The sequence below is a fragment of the Pantherophis guttatus genome, chromosome 2, assembly GCF_059756535.1.
Source record: "Pantherophis guttatus breed Tessera chromosome 2, ASM5975653v1, whole genome shotgun sequence".
In the NCBI taxonomy this organism is placed as follows: Eukaryota; Metazoa; Chordata; class Lepidosauria; order Squamata; family Colubridae; genus Pantherophis; species Pantherophis guttatus.
Window position 1 is genome coordinate 104,564,619 of NC_142064.1, and position 17,081 is coordinate 104,581,699.

Genomic DNA, 17,081 nt, shown 5'->3' on the forward strand with positions numbered 1-17,081 from the left:
CTCAGCAGACTGATAGCATTGTAATTAACACCAGCTGTCTGCAATTACTGTAAGTTCGAATCTCACCAGGCTCAAGGTTGACTCAGCCTTCCATCCTTTCTAAGGTAGGTAAAATGAGAACCCGGATTGTGGCGGCAATAAGCTGACTTTGTATAAATATACAAAAAGTATGAAGGCTATTACTTAACGCATTGTAAGCCGCCCTGAGTCTCCGGAGAAGGGCGGCATATAAATCAAATTAAAAAAAAAAAACTGATGAAAAACCAGTTAAAAGCTGATGTGGAATGCTAAGTTGAATCCTAGGTCAAGAGACCTGGTCATTTTTTACTTTTATTCATTCTAATCTATATCATAAATAACATAGATTCCATTCTTGAATGTATGAAATAGATAGCAGGTAAACATTCAGAGGTTGCAATAGGGTATAGATAATTACTAGGATTAGATGATTCAGTTTTGTAAATATTGGTGCAACTGTGCTTTGCAGTTCTAAAAGGAAATTATCATATAGATTGATGTATATAAAAAGTGTAGGTAAAACTGGAGACCATCAGTCAATGTCTAATGTTAAAATCAGAAAAGCTATATTTTCTTTGCGGGCTTGAATTATCTGGAAACCCTTTTTAAAGCTTCACATGCTTTTTCAGCCAAAATTCCAAGTAGCATCTCCACAGTTATTTCTACACAAATATAACTGCCTCAAGATTGTATTATAGAGTGAAAATTTTTCCTGTATCCAACTTAAATCTATTTCCCTCTAGTTTAAATCCATTGTTTCTTGTTTTCTGGAACAATTCTGAAAAATTCTTCCCCATCAGCTTCTTTAAATACTAGAAGAACGTGTCTCTTTAATCGTCTCTTCCCCAGGCTAAACATACCAAATATTTCTCTTGAATATTGACGTTGTCTTCCTATAAGTTCCATACAATCATATTTAATCAACTTTAAATTTGATAATCATATTTCCTGACCTTATTCAAAGTACACCACTCCTCTCAGTAATTTCACTGGATATGCTTAACCAGTGAGAGCCGTAGGGGTGCAGTGGTTAGACTGCAGTATTGCAGGCTAATCTTGCCGACTGCCAGCAGTTTGATTCTCACCGACTCAAGGTTGACTCAACCTTCCATCTTTCCGAGGTTGGTAAAATGAGGACCCAGATGTTTGGGGGCAATACGATGACTCTGTAAACTGCTCAGAGAGTGCTATAAAGCACTATGAAGCAGTATAAAAGTCTAACTGCTATTGCTATTCAACCAGTTCTATATCCATCTAATAGAAGCATTACCCAGCCTACACTTTGTCATTTTCTCTGCTAGAATATCATGGAAAACTTTGTCAAATGCTTTGCTGAAGGCAGGACACACTTAGAGTAAGTTCACCATACTCCTGTGTTCAACTAAACTGGCCACTCAAAGATAAAATGACCAAATAAAGTTAATTTGGCATGATCTGTTCTTGATAACTTCTTATGCTCAAACCAGGTATAAAAATTTCACTATCTTTTCATCTCTTAATTAACAAATATAAAACTCCTCATCCAATAATTCATCTCTTAAATATAGACAAATACGATAGGTAACATATTTCCAATCCAGATGTCAGCAAAATGTCCAAACAGAGCCCTAAAACTATAACATTAATTAACATATGTAAAACTAAACATTCCATATCTCATTTCTTAGCTAAAAGCAAATCCTCATTTAAAAACAGTAAGTGGTCCCAATATCCTAGTGCGAACAAAAAAATTAAAAAAATTAAAATAACAATATGTCACATTCAAATAAACATATCTCAATTCTAAGCAAATCCACATGTGCAAGCAAAAAGGAATACCAGTATCTTAATATAAACAAAAGACTCGAATTTAACATAACAAAGATTGATAATATTTCCTTTAAATAGAACAAGCATACAAAACTTCCAAACTTTTAAGTAAAAAGACTAGGATACATAAAGTAATTGTAGAGGGAAAGCTTAAACACCATGTTAACTGTAAGTAGGTCCAATACATAAAAAAATTTCCAGTCCAGATGACAGCAACTTAAAAAAAAACCCCACCTTTTAACCCCAGTTAAATAAACTGATTTTGTGTTCCTGCTTTTTACATAAAACAATCTTGTTCTTTAAACCAAGAGCCTTGGTAGTACAGTGGTCTAAGGCACCCTGTTATTAAACTGGTTATTAAGACCAGCTGCCTGCAATTACTGCAGGTTCGAATCTCGCCAAGGCTCAAGGTTGACTCAGCCTTCCATCCTTTCTAAGGTAGGTAAATTGAGGACCCAGTTGTGGGGGCAATAAGCTGACTTTGTATAAATATACAAAAGAATGAAGGCTATTGCTTAGCGCTTTGTAAGCTGCCCTGAGTCTCTGGAGAAGGGCGGCATATAAATCAAATTTTAAAAAAAAATCCATTCTGATGATTGTTGATACTTGCTTCAAATTTCTTCACAACTTTAAACAGACCCTTTTATAACTACAAAAAACAATATTCCAATTACTTTGGGATTGCCATTTTTATTTCCTTCTTAATTTTTAAAGCCTCATCCAAGATATTCTGTGTCTAATGGAAAAATCTTGTTTCAAATACTGTTTATGTTGTTTTTGGATATATTTGCATATCATTTTGGTAACATCCTCTTTTGGGAACAGACTGTTCCCAACAAGACACAACATAGCTGACATTGATATTGCAATTCCTAAATATGTTTCTGAATGCCATTATAAGTTGCTTGTCTTGTTATGCCTTCAATATCAAAAACAGTTTTTCTTTTCCACAAAAATACATTTATTCTTTAAAATTAATTTCAAAATCTTACTATCTAAAGTCCAATATTCCAATGATTTCTAAGTCCTTAATCCGTTTAAAAATTTCTAAAGCCAAAAGTTAATAGGTAATTTCCGAAAGAGGTTAACAAGAAAAGTGCAAGGTGCCCTTTGAAAGACACTGTTTGCAACTGGAGCAAGTATGACCAATTCCTTCCATCTACCGGTTCTCCCATCCTCCAGAAACTGCTGTTTTGCAGTCTCCTTGTGAGAAGCAACCATATGGAACACACCTTGGGTGATCTCATGTTCTCCCTTTAACTAGCTAAGATTGAAGGGCTGGAGCTATCTTCAATCTGCCATTTTTCTGAGAAGTCCTGAAATCAAAGTTGGTGTGCCACATTTGCCAACAGAACAGGACAAGAAAGGGAGAGAGGTTTCTCTCATACCAAAATCCGTTACTACATGCATTTTCCTCCATTGTTGTAATTATAAGAGTGCTAGATAGTTTTTGTCAAGTCTCCTCACTCTGAGAGGACCCAGGCAACCTTGATTTTAAACATTATTTCAGATATACAAGAACTTCTGCTTATATCTTCCTCACTGGCAATGCAACAGTCAGTTATCAAACAATCAAAAGCAACAGTCTAGTACCAAATCAGTCAATTAGCAAAAGTAAGAATCAGATTAAAAGGCTCATTCCAGTCAAAATATTGGCTTTTAGTATGCTGCGTTGCTTGAGAAGGACAAAGAAGTACAATGATGTAAACCTTCATTTTATTATAATGAAGATTTTTATTTTGTATACAACAGTCATCAGAATTATTTTCCAATGAGCTCATTAACTTTGCTACAATAAATCAACTCATCAAACCATGGGTATCCTTGGAAGTCAATTCATGTAGTTTCTTGCCTAACTGGCTAAGAAAAGCCTGACAGATCTGATATCCTCTCTCAGGATAAAAAAAAAAATACACACCTGACCTGAAGTTAAACATGCTATATGCCATTAAGCAGGGGTTTCCTCTGGGTTGATCGACATGTACTATATGCGAAAAATCATCACCCAGTGCAATTAGAAGCTAAAATGGTTGGATTTCTTGACCTGATGTTCCAATGCATATTTTATTTCACTTACGTCTCATGCCAAGACATTATAGCATTCATTGATGCATGTTTATTGGATGGCTAAGCAGAGGTCAAACAATGAAGCAGCATCAGAATGGATACTAGAAGTCTCCTTCCCACCAAAAATCTCTACCACAGGATTCTAGTACGGGATCTCCCATATGTATCTAGTGAGCCTCAGTTACATTTAAGCAATTAATTCCTTAGCAAGCCTTGTCAAATAATACTTAATCACAGTTTTAAAATGTTTTTGACTAACCATAGAATTACTAGATTCATTTATTCTTAGCATATCTTATTATTCAAATTAGGTTCCCCCCCCCTTAATGTTGCCATTTTTGAGAATCTGAAGCACTACCCTGTTTCCCCCAAAATAAGACATCCCGTGATAATAAGCCCAATCAGACTTTTGAGCTCCTGGCAATAAGGCCGAGTGCTTATTTCACGGTTCAAAAAAAATATAACACAGGGTCTTATTTTCGGGGAAACACGGTCTCATCTGACGGCATGTTTATTAAGTATGGTATAAATGAGTCAATTATATTCAGGAGTTTATCTGTTTTAGATCTTTACATTTGCTTGTCTTCCATAATTTATTTGCACTGACTTGCAGTGACCTCTCTATCTAATATCTAATACCATCCCTAATGAAATATTTTCAAACCTAAGAACTAATTTAAGGGGAAATACCACATTCGTATATATCATCAATTGTTTAAGACAGAACAAGTCAAAAAGGTTGAATTTATATTAGTAGGATATTGAAAATGGTTCCTTAATGAGTATTTAGATATCAATGACTTTAAAGGAAAATATGCTCAGTCCAATGGAACTACTTAATCAGGGACCTACTTAAAGCTTATCAATTTCTTGATGCTTGAAGGACTAGTAACCCATTAGTTAAAGGTTATATATCAATTAATCCTCTAAATTGTTCAAGAAAAATGATATCTAAATCTGATTAAGTTCATACAGTTAGCAAAGACATGATCTCCCATTCCATTCCATTTGATCTGCATACTATTTTAGCTCTACCATACTTCAGTTTTAAGCAGAGATCATATCCTTTTTCTATTACATAATATTTTGATTAAATACTGTATTCAAAGGATATACAAAATGATTTTCAAGTAAAGTATCTGAATTTAAACTCTATGTTTTATTACATGCCATGAAAACTGGCTCTAATAGATATTTAGTATGAATTGTATGTCATATTTAAAAAGAATTACAGTATGAAAAAAATACAATGGAAGTGAGAATTAAATAAAAAGAAACGGGATTTCCTGAAATTTATTCTGTTTCAAATACAAACTGTAAAGACTTATTAATACTGGACACTAAAGATATTAATGTACCTTTCATTTATGTGAAATATAGAAACTATGAGTTTGAAAATCATTCCGTAGTATTAGTCCCAAGGCTATTGGGTATTGGAACTCTGAACTATTGGATATATGGAAAGAAGGAAATGCAAATGGAAAGTGATATGTGAAAGAAAAGTAAAATTCATACCTCTGAAGACTGTTTTAGCATGGAAGGTTGATCCAGCAATGTATGATAATAAAGAATAGTGATAAAGTTCTGCAGTTGTAAAGGTGCCCAGATATATTTAAAGTGAAATACTATTTTTATATAAAAACAAATACTGGATTGATTGAAGGCAAATTATGGGGAAATTGCACCAATTAATGCAAGAAGAGAAAAGCTAAAGAAGCTAAGGCCTGGTCTTTCAAACTTAAACTGATTTTCTCTGCTGCTCTTCCCAAAACCATTTTTGACAATTGTTATGATGGACTGAATTCTTTCAACCCATTTTTCTATTCTCTTGAAGCATTAACTATCTGCCTTTTTTTTTTTTAAAGAGTGGATTCACTTTGCTTATTCAGATACTTCTGGTAAAAATCTATAAACTCAGAAACACTGCAGCTGTTAACTAGTGACCAATTTCAACAGGAAGAAGTCATATAGAAAAAAAACCTTACGAATAAAAATTAAAGTGAGTTATAGTAAAAGTGAATATTGGAAATTATCAGCTGTAGAAATTCAACATGAAGGTACTTGTCTCCTTCTCCAAGGATCAGGTCAACATTGGGGGGGGAAAGTATAGTGCAGGGAGAGGAGGAGGACTAAGCAATCCAGACAGGTATCCAGAATGCCCAAAGAAAACACAAAGACAAGCCCCAAATCAGAGAAGGAATGAGTGAAATACTGCAGAATTATTTGGTGCACTGACTTGACAGCAAAAAGTAGAAGACCAGATATCAATCACTACTTGAATATAGAAAGAGGGATATGGATTCTTGTCTTTGGATGTCATGCCATTCAAAAACAGACAAAGAATCTTTATTTGGTATGTGCCTTATCTAGATGAAATGTCTAATCAATAACAGCTATCATGACATTTCCACAGAAACAAGTAAACCATTTAGCACAGAAACATTTCTAATTAATGAATCTGCAAGTGAATACACATATAAGATAGCCACCTTGGGCAGAAATGCCTTTGAATTGCATCATACAAAGGGCAAATTGATTCATACTTCATCAGACATGAGCAGCCAAAGAGAGATAAGATGCAAATTCCACAGAGACTTCTACCAGAGCACAGAAGACACTTAACACCATCTGGGAACAAGTACTTTAGCATCTTAATTGATGATTGTGCCATTAAATATATATTTTGCAAAGTATAAAGATGCAATACATAAATGTAGGTGCTGGGCATACCAAATTGTTCCTGTATAGTGACCCCAAGGAAATTACTCAAATTGGAGGGCAGTTGTACAAATTTCATAAACTCAGCTGTGGTCTTCAAAGGATTTGGGGGAGGGCAGAATGAGCCGTGATTAATGTGCTTCCTCCCACCTTTGATTTGGGACGAAAGTGTTTCAGTTGTAAAAAGTGCTGCCTCCATAACCTACCTTTATCATGCCTCAGATTGAGGTTGCTGCCCTCAGTTTACTGCAGGCAGTTTTAGGGCAGCCATCCTTTCCCTTCCGTCCCCATCTCACTTGTCAAGAGGGGAAAATCCACTGAAGTACTTATCATTGTTCTAAACCTGTGGAAGGTACATGTATGTGTGTCACTCTGAGCATCCTTCACCTACTCCAACCATCAATGGAACAGTTTCCTTTTAAAAAAAAACTCCAGGTTTGCATTAATTTTTAATTTGTGCATTGCCACAGGAATATCAATCACACAATGTCCTAGAAGATTGAGACTAGGAGTTCAGTATCTTCCAAAGAGTCCTGTGTGAGAAGTCTTGGGTCACAATGCCAAACATTACTTTTGAGAGAGAATACCTTAGACCAATGATAGCAAACCTCAAAAGAGCTGACTGACATGAAATGTCCTCAGCAAATGGTTAATGGAGTATTGTGTAATTTTCACATTAGGATATTAGGTGTCCCAAAACTAGATCTGAACTCTGATTCTAAACAGGTCCACTTTAAATAACTTTCCTGAAGAACGAGGGCTATGGTATTATGCAGATTTCTGGCAGAAGATTTCAGTGAGTAACTGTGACCACAGAAAAATACATAAACTTCATGGGGAAAGGTCTCAGCATCTCTGCCCAGAACATTTGTGCTAGACAAGTAGGATCTACTTGAAGTATATATATGGTCTTAACAATACCCAAGCCAAGTCATATAGATCAAAACCAGCACTTTAAATTGTATCCAGAAGGCTATATTTTAATCTTTTTGAAGCCGAAATGCCAATACATGTAGAAGAGTACAGAGATGACCTTGGAGAAAACATATAGCATTGGTTAGTAAAACATGAGTTTAGCCTGATAAAACCTGAAGGTATAAGAAAGAAATTCAATATTGCCTCACTTTGACTCTTTTTGATATAAAAGGGAGGGAGAAATGCGTCAGGATTTCAAAATTTTATTTATCATTTATCTATTTTGAATACATTGTTTGAATGTATTAGCTGCTAAACTTCAGTGGACTCTAAGATAATGTTATTTTAACCTATGCCAATTATTTATAGTTAGAGTTCTAGTATTTTTTATGATGTTAGTTTCCTGACCTTGCCTACCTTGAAGAACTGACAGCATTCAGATTCTGTGCAAATAACAACTCTTGCTCACTAATAAATAGGCTGCTGAATTTTTTTGTCAACTTCATTTTAAAAGCAATCTCATGTAGAGAGCACTGCAGCAATTTAGTAACAAGAGTATAAGTCATTGTTGGCAGGGTTGTGTCCTACAAAAAGTGCCACAACTGGCACACCAGTTGAAGCTGGCCAGAATCTCTCTTCCCCAACCATGGTCTCCATCTCTTATCTGACTTTTGTCATGAATCTGGAAAGGCCTCCTCAGACCATGTACCTTCTTTTTTCAAAGAAGGTGCTACTCCAGTCAGCTAGTCAGATGTTTTTTGGTCAAATAGTCAGTAGTCTTTCTGGGATTCAATTTCAATCTATTTCTTCACACCTGGGCCCTCACAGGATCCAGGCACAAGGTCAACACTTCCATTACATTACGGACTTGAGGCTCAGATGTCAGTCTAGGCATTAGAGTATACTCATGATATTCCATCACAAAGTGACAGAAGATTTCTCCCAGTAGGTTCATGTAATTATTCTCTGCCCATACTACCACTTACTAAAAATCACCCACTTAGGAAGGAGCAGAACCAGTGGTGGGATTCAGCCAGTTTACACCACTTCGGGAGAACCGGTTGTTAACTTTCTGAGTAGTTTGGCAAACTGGTTGTTGGAAGAAATTATTAGGGCAGAGAACCGGTTGTTAAATTACTTGAATCCCACCACTGAGCAGAACCACTGCAAAACAGTGTCCTTCATTCCCAATCATTACAGGAATCTCAGAACATAAGAGCAATGGAAGATAATTAGTGCCAACAAGAAGTAAAAAAGGACCAGAAATGTCTCATTGTCCTCATCTAGGTCCCAAATAGATCACCCACCAGCACAAACAGATTGGTTCCTGCTGGCTGTCTGGGTATGGAATGAGAAAAATCCACTGATATGGCCAGATCCAGATGATCCACAATCTGTTTCTTCAAGACAGATTATATCTGCCTCATTCAAGGCACATGCACTAACCCCTCTTCAAACAATGAGTGATCATCTCCCTTACCATCCAGCCACTGTCCAAGTGATGACTAAATCAGATTGCAAGCCACTCTTCTCCTGGAATGGTCCAAGTGCGAGGGTCACTTAGTTCCCATACCTCAGAACAGATGCTGCTGATGTGATGACCATACATTGTTTGCATTGTATTGCAAGCAATGTGATCATGCCTGAAATTGGAGTGACTTGGGGAACAATCACATACCCTTAGAAAGAGGTGAAGAAAAAAATTAGAAGGTTTCATATCAAGATGGAGCAAACTGAAGCTTAATTCACTTAAGAGACTTACAATAGTTCTGAAGAGAAAAGAGGATTCTCTGGTTTATAAAATTAATCTAGCTAGCCATGTGTCTGATGCATCCTCCTGAAAAGCCCTGCTCATCAGTTGGAATACCTGAAAGGACAATTATTCTTTGGCTAGCTCATATCTTTTTAAATAGGGAAAAGTATGATACGGTTGAAGTTGCTCCTTAAAGTAGCCATGCAGGGGTGAAATAAACAGGTTCTGACATGTTCTGTAGAACCAGTAGCGGAAATTGAGTAGTTCGAAGAACTGGCAAATACCACCTCTGGCTGGCCCCAGAGTTGGGTGGGAATGGAGATTTTGCAATATCCTTCCCCTGCCACGCCCACCAAGCCACACCACGCCCATCAAGCTATGCCTACAGAACCAGTAGTAAATTTTTTTAAAAAAAATACCACTGGTGCCATGGCTTCCAACTTGTATGAATTATGAATATCCATGAAGAAAATATGGTGAGGTATCTTTCCTCTTTTGGTCCTGAGGGAACAAAAGCATTTTTTGCAGGGTAAATCAAAGAATAATGCCTTCCTACTTTATCCTGCATGGACTCCTCTGTAAATGCAGGAGGAGACAAAGAGTATCCAATTCCTACTTCTTCCTACACAAACTCATGATATAATTGGAAATGTATTGTGGAATGATGTTCTTCTCAGTACAGCCCAATCCCAAGGCATAATTTTGCCCACTGGAGTAGGTGGGAAATGAAATCATGACCCTATGCTAGAAATAGTTCTCCAGAGTTCCATATAATATGTGTGTGTGTGCATGGATAAGCTTACACATAGTGCACACCTAATTAGTGATTACTCAGCAGTCAGGTGGAATTTCTTAAGCATATCTATCCTGTTGATCTAGCAGAGGATGCCTTTAAAAGTATAGGAATTTTCTCAGACTGTTTTATTTTTTGAACCAAATAAAATCTGACAAATTTTACCTTATTTGATTTAGTCCACTGTATTCAAGCATTTTTACTGATAGGCAACTTTAAGGAGCAGGATGAATAAGCACAAATAAATGTTGATGTAAATATGCTTATAAAATAACTATTTCTATGGAATGAATTTCCATAGAAATTGATGAATTGCATTATAGGGTATTGTAGAGACTTGATGATGTTCATCAACTTGAACAACGGGCAACGGGTAATTTTGAGGCTAAAAATAAGTCCTATGAAAACAGATAGAAGGACACCTGAAATATTTAGTCTTGAAGTGAGATGACTGAGAAGTTGATATGATTCTTGAAATGTTGTTTAAACCAATCACTGGAGAAAACAATTATATTTGGAATAGTTAGCAGCAAAAGGAAACTAGGCTGTCAAAGAACAAGGTAACTGGACATCATCAAAGCTGACACCAGCCAGAGCATAGAAAAATTCAAAGAAGTAATGCAAGATTGGAAGGTGTGGAGAGACCTGGCCCCTAGAATCACCAAGCGTCGGATACGACTGAATGGATAACATCATCAATAAAATTCCTTATACCACCAGGCTTGAAATTTTAGGCCTGGATAATCTTGAACTACACCGTCTATGTTCCAATCTAAGCTTAGTACACAAGATTATCTACCATAACGTCCTACCTATTAATGACTACTTTAACTTCAACCGCAATAACACAAGGGCTATCAATAGATACAAACTAAATCTAATCTGCTCTAACCTTGATTGCAGAAAATACGACTTCAACAATAGAGTAGTAAATGTCTGGAACACTCTACCTGATCCTGTTGTTAGTTTCTCTAACCCCCATACCTTTTACCTTAAACTGTCTACCATGAACCTTACACATTTCTTAAAAGGTCCCTAAGGGGGCATGCATAAGTGCACGAGCATGCCTACCGTCCCTGTCCTACTGTCCTCATTTATATGTACTCATTTTATGTGCTTATGGCTATGTTTTGCTTATTTATATCCATTTATTTGTGCCATTTTTTCATGTGTCCGTGTCTATGTCTATACTGATACTTGTTTTCTTGTACTTGTTGACAAACAAACAAACAAACAAATAAGTAAATAAATCTTCATGTCAAACCAAAAGAGAGGAGGACCCATTCTTTATCATTGAAGGATGCAAGAATAATGGCTTAAATTATAGGAAGGCAGATTCTAAGTTAGAAAAAGAAAACTTCCTAATTGTAATAGTAGTTTGGCAGCCAGAGTGGACTCCCTATCCCAATGGAGATGGTCAAGTGGAGGCTAGATACCAGGCAGCCATCTATTTGGGATATATAATTTGGATTTCTGCATTGACCAGTGGCTGGGCATAATGGCTTAGTGGTACCTTCCAGTTCTGCTATTCTTTCTCTCTTGTAGCTAGTGATACCTATTTTGTCGTTACACAAACTAGAAATGGAAATTTAATTTCCAAGATCATTAAACGCTAGGGATATTAAGCATAGACAAAATTAAGTGATGAATAATTTAGATTACGAATCTCCTGGCTTAATCATAAGGTTCATTTCTAGAAATATTCATGAGGAAGGGAGAAATCTATATCTGGTTAAATTTCAGACCTGCTAATTTATTTTTCTCTTCACTTAATTTTTAAAGATTTTTTTAAGTAAAAAAGCCACCTACTGTGAAGCGGATAGGCTTCAAAGAATGGCTGTAAGCTAGATTTTATGGCTGTTTTCATAATTATTTTTAATTGTGATCATCTTCAAGTAAAATCTGTGCTATTTCCTTGTTTCATCCAGAAGTTAATACCTGACTTTCTTAATAACACTACCAAAGACAAAACATATGATCCAATTTCACTGAAGAAGCAGTGTAGCATCTCATGCCTCTGAATGGAATATAATACAACTCTCATTTCTTTCTATTCACTTACTTCTGATATTTATTTCATGTGCTATCCCTGAATGCCATTTTTCTTCCATTATCATTACAGATGTTGGCTTCGACTTGATACCTATTTCATTTGGAGTTTTATAGGACCTGCAACTTTGATCATTATGGTAAGAATTCTTAACTAGCTCTGCTGTTTTCTGGAAATGCATCTTTAGGATCTTGCATGTCTTGCATCAAATGTAACTTAATTGGGAAAGGATGATGTCAGAAACCTGTCAATGGTATTTTCCACTATGGATGAACATTATAAAAATGTTTTGTTTTAAATCCCTGAAGATATTGTCACTGAATAGGAAGAAGCAGACTTGGCCATATAACCATAGCTCAAAGAGAGCAGAGAAGTGAGCCTTTGCAGGGGTATATCTAGTATACCAGTTAGGCCCTTTGCCGGATTGTGTGGTCCTTCAGATAGTCATTCATGCCCTGGTCACTTCACAATTGGATTACTATAAGCATGGGGTTACCTTGGAGGCCACTCAAAGCTACAGCTGGTACAGAATGTGGAGTTACAGACAGTGATGGTCACATGACCCCACTGCTTTGGGAACTGCACTGTTACCAGTTGGCTTCTGGGTGCAATTCAAGATGCTGATTATGACTTTTAAAGCTCTTCAGGGCCTTGGACCTATGTCTCTGAGGGACCACTCATCTCCAATTGTATGTGACCCTCTGTTCCATCTGATACAATCAAGGAAGATAGATGTGCTCAGGCCTAATTGATTAAGCAATTTCATCTTATGAGATCCAGGATGTCTCTTCTCAGTTGCACCATCTGCCCACTAGCTCAACATCCCCACCACCACAGAGGTTCATATGTCTTCTACCTTTAGGATCTTCAGCTCAAAACCTAGTTGTTTTTCCAGGCCTTCACTCAAAGTGGCCCCTTTAGTTAAGTTTGGTTTTTATAGATGGTTGTATTTTTCTTCCAGTCAGCTGCAAGTTCTTGTTATATGTATTGTTTTTTCTTTTTTCTTTGTAAGAGTTAAGGAGTTGAGTAGCCTCAAAACTGCATAATAAATGAGTAAATATGCATATTTCCTTAAAAGACCATTTTTCTGAAAAACTTTTCAGGAATATTCATTCTTATATTTTTCAGTTAAAGTTAAAACCAGAGGGGACTTTTTGAGAACTCACACTAATTTGTGTGAAAATAAATATCTGGTAGATTTCTTCAGGATTAAGTGCTGTACCTGTATTTTTTTTACAGGTGTTTTTCTTGTAAGAAAATGATTCAGTGCAAATCTATCAACATTTTTCCACAAGTGTTTTTTACCCCCATGCCATTCACTTTTTCTGTTTCCTAGACAAGATAATGCAAAGACAGACTGATAGATAGACTAACTGATCGGCTTTTTGGGCTACTTTATTTACTGTGTATTATTTGAAAGCAGTTAAACTCTACAATGCATCATTCCAGCCAGCCTGTCATAATATTTGTGAATTTTGAAGGTAGAACAAAATCTGAAATAGAAGAGAATTTAAGATTTTAAATGGCAAATCACATTCCAGATACAATTTATGTAGCCATATACAGGCAAATCAGCAAGATCTATATTTATATAGCTTTAACTTTTTCACTAGTTAATTGTGTAGTGAAATTTTTAGAAAACCAAGAGGCTCAATGGAGTATTGTCCCCTAAAGGCTCATATCTCATGAATGTCTTTCTTTTTAAGCGAGGGAAGACATTGAGTAAATTCACTCAGTTGCCTCCTCCGATTCACTTGGATTCTTAGTGTCTTTATCCAGAGATTTGCTGCTCACAAAATCACGGCAGTGAGCTTTGAGAAAATATAGAAAGCCCCTCTGAGTGCAATCACATTGAAATCATTTTTACATAATTCAGTGTAAGATTATGATATAACTATGGTGCCCTCAAAATTGGAAAAGGTATAAGAATTTGTGCCTCCCTTTAAAAGGATCAAAGTATTTTGGAGAATTTTTGTTTTGTAAAAACTCTTTTTTTAAAAAAAAAAGTTACCTTGAAAATTTCTACTTGAGCAGATGCACTAAATCTGGTTTGTTCTGAGTTAAAGATGACATTTTTAAATCCAGGATCTTAATGATTTACACCAAATTAGTGGTTGAATATGTTCAAATTGCCTGGTTTTCATAATGTTTCAGGACATTTATAGAAACAAAGCTCTTGTAATATAAGGGGGATATCTCTATCTTGTCTATTGAAATCTACTTTGTATTTTTCTATCTATTTTTATGGTACTGCTTTTTATTTTCAGTGTCCTACATACAGAATTACTTCATTCTGTCTTTGTTCAATCTTACAGAGTCTTATATATCAATCCTAGAATTGCTTGAAGAATAAGGATAAACACCCTCCAGAGACTCAGTTACCCAATGTGTCATGTTTCTCTTTTACTATTAGAAAAACCATTAAAACAAGTTTATTGTGGTTGGCATAGTTTTGTGAGTTTTATTTACTACTTTTCTATGAAAAGCTTTCTGTTGCCCATGCAAACTAATAAAGTCCATTGGACTTTATCTGCTGTGGATAATGCAAAGGCATAGTCAAGTCTATTTCTTATTGAGTACATATCAATTTATTCCTCTTGGAGGAGGAAGGTCACAGGACAAGAATTCATCCATATAAAATGAATAATTATTGAAATATACTGCTAGAAAAAAAGTTCCTAATCTTCAGGGGGACATCTACTCTTTAGAACATAGATTCACTTTACTGTGTGGTATGGACAAGTAATTCAGTCTTGAGCATCTCTCTCTGCTTTTATTATAGTCCATAAATAGTTGTAGCATGTCAAAGAAAACTAGATTCATCCTTTTTCTTCTTCTTATAACTTGCCATTTTATTTTATTTATTTGATTTTATTTCAGCTTAATGTAATCTTCCTTGGAATTGCCCTTTATAAAATGTTTCATCATACTGCCATTCTGAAACCTGAATCAGGGTGTCTCGACAATATCAAGTAAGTAAATCCTTCCCTTTTTTTTATTGTTTCCAGCTGAACTACACAATGGAGTACCAAACTAAGCCACTTGTGTCCTCACACTGTACTTATGTCCTGAGTGAAATTAAGGGTGTCGGGGAGAACTAAATGCAAAGACAACTAAATAACTAAACTAACTGCAGCCAATGTATTGTGGATTTAAACCATCCCATTAGTGTCCATATTTTATTATTCAATTTTTCACACTAATGTCTTGCTTTGGGGTGAAGGGCAGGTAAGTGATATTCAGGCATAGCAAGCACATTGGATTTTCTTTTTCATGAAGTCATGGTGAGGGTCAGTAATCTTTCCAAATAATGGACATAGGTGTCAAAATAATAATAAGAAAAAATAGCAAAAATATCACAAACCTGAGGAATTTGCTGACATTTTAGCAATGTCTTTCTCAACTTTTTGTGTAAGAATTCAGAAATCTTGCAAGACTTTAGTCATGGAATTATATATAGTTTGGCAGTTATATGGCTGCCATTTGGCTGCCATTTAAGGTAACAATATAATTTGTACTGAATGTTGAAGCAATGAATGCAGAAGCAGGAAATAATTTTATATTGTTAATTTATTTCATATTGCTTGCAATATTTTGAATGCATAGATGGATTTTTTTCCCCTTGATTCAGTGTTAGCAAGAGTAATGTCTGGCCCACTTTTCTATGGTGAAATATATTGAATGTCTGTTTCTACTTCTCTGTTGGTCTGATTATATGGCCCTTGGATATTTATGTTTAAATAAACCAAAACAGAAACAAATCATGGGCACAGTTTTAAAAATGAATAATTTGAATAACACCTTCTTGGATTAAACAAAATTGGCAAACAGATTTTTAAAAAAATATTAGAGAAAAGTTGGGCCCATTATTTAAAAATATTATTAAACTACTATTCAGAAAGACATTACACAAACTGTATCAGAAAGATTATCAAAGATTATTACCCAAAAAAAACCTGCTTGCCTTTCATGAAGAGATTTACCACCTTTGCAGCATCTTTCCTCTGACACTTACAAATACTTTCCAAAATTACATTTAGAAGAAAAAGCAAGGAACGGGTATTTCAGACCTTTAGCTACTCTTAATCCTGTAAAGTGGTCATTTCTTCTCCTCATGTAGACCACTATCTTATTGTCAAATGCTCTTGCAGATTACTTTTTGCGTGGACACACACACACACACACACACACACACACACACACAAGAATACATGCCTCTGTGTATGTATAAAGACCTGGTGACTTCTTTCAGCAGCACAACAGATACTACTTCTATCTCCCCCCACCCCCACTTACAGTGATTATTTGGACACATAAATGTCAAGTGATTACTGTTGAAAGAAAGAAGATGGAAAATTGTTGAAAGCACATACTGAAGCTGTTTTTGAAAAAAAATGTTTAAAATGGCGAAATAGATTGAAAAGGCAATTGATGGTCTGTATTTGCTATTTGAAGAGAAATTGCTCAGCCTATGGAAGGATTTCTCTTTTAAAAGCAACAGAAAAAGAATCAATCCATCATTCTTGTCAGTGAACATACACAAACCTCTGTCCTGTGTCTTCATTTGTGTGTGTGTGTGTGTGTGTGTGTGTGGTGGGGGAAGGTGAAAAGAAGTGTTTGAAGAGAACTTCAAGAGGACAGCTGATCTATCATACTCTTCAAGACCTCAATGAGTCTGTGGCCCTTAAATTGGGATCTATTGTCTTAAAGCTTCATTGAGTTGTATAATAATCTCTTAGCTTGATTTTTTTTGTGCTACCTTCCTTGATGCTCATCTGGGAAAAAATTCTCTCTATCTAATCTATTTCCCTTTTCAGCATTCCTAAGATTTCCAGAATTACAAAATAGGTTTAGTGATACTCTTAATGACAAGAATTTAATAAGAATAGTTTTCTAAGTAGATATGTAGATGCATATGAACAAATCATAGACAATTTGATGCCTTATCCCTATATCAG

General features: G+C 35.6%; 1 protein-coding gene across 50 annotated transcripts in view; it reads left to right on the forward strand.

Moving 5' to 3' along the window:
* ADGRL3 (adhesion G protein-coupled receptor L3) overlaps positions 1-17,081 on the forward strand; it is a 624,693-nt gene that overhangs the window by 488,981 nt on the left and 118,631 nt on the right. For all 50 annotated transcript variants that reach the window (XR_015732755.1, XR_015732756.1, XR_015732757.1 and 47 more), the window contains 2 exons: positions 12,196-12,262; positions 15,004-15,095. Coding sequence is in view for 47 of the 50 variants with exons in the window: in XM_087888346.1 (XP_087744472.1) it covers positions 12,196-12,262; positions 15,004-15,095 (159 nt within the window). In the remaining 3 variants the exon portion in view is untranslated. The remainder of the gene's footprint in view (positions 1-12,195; positions 12,263-15,003; positions 15,096-17,081) is intronic.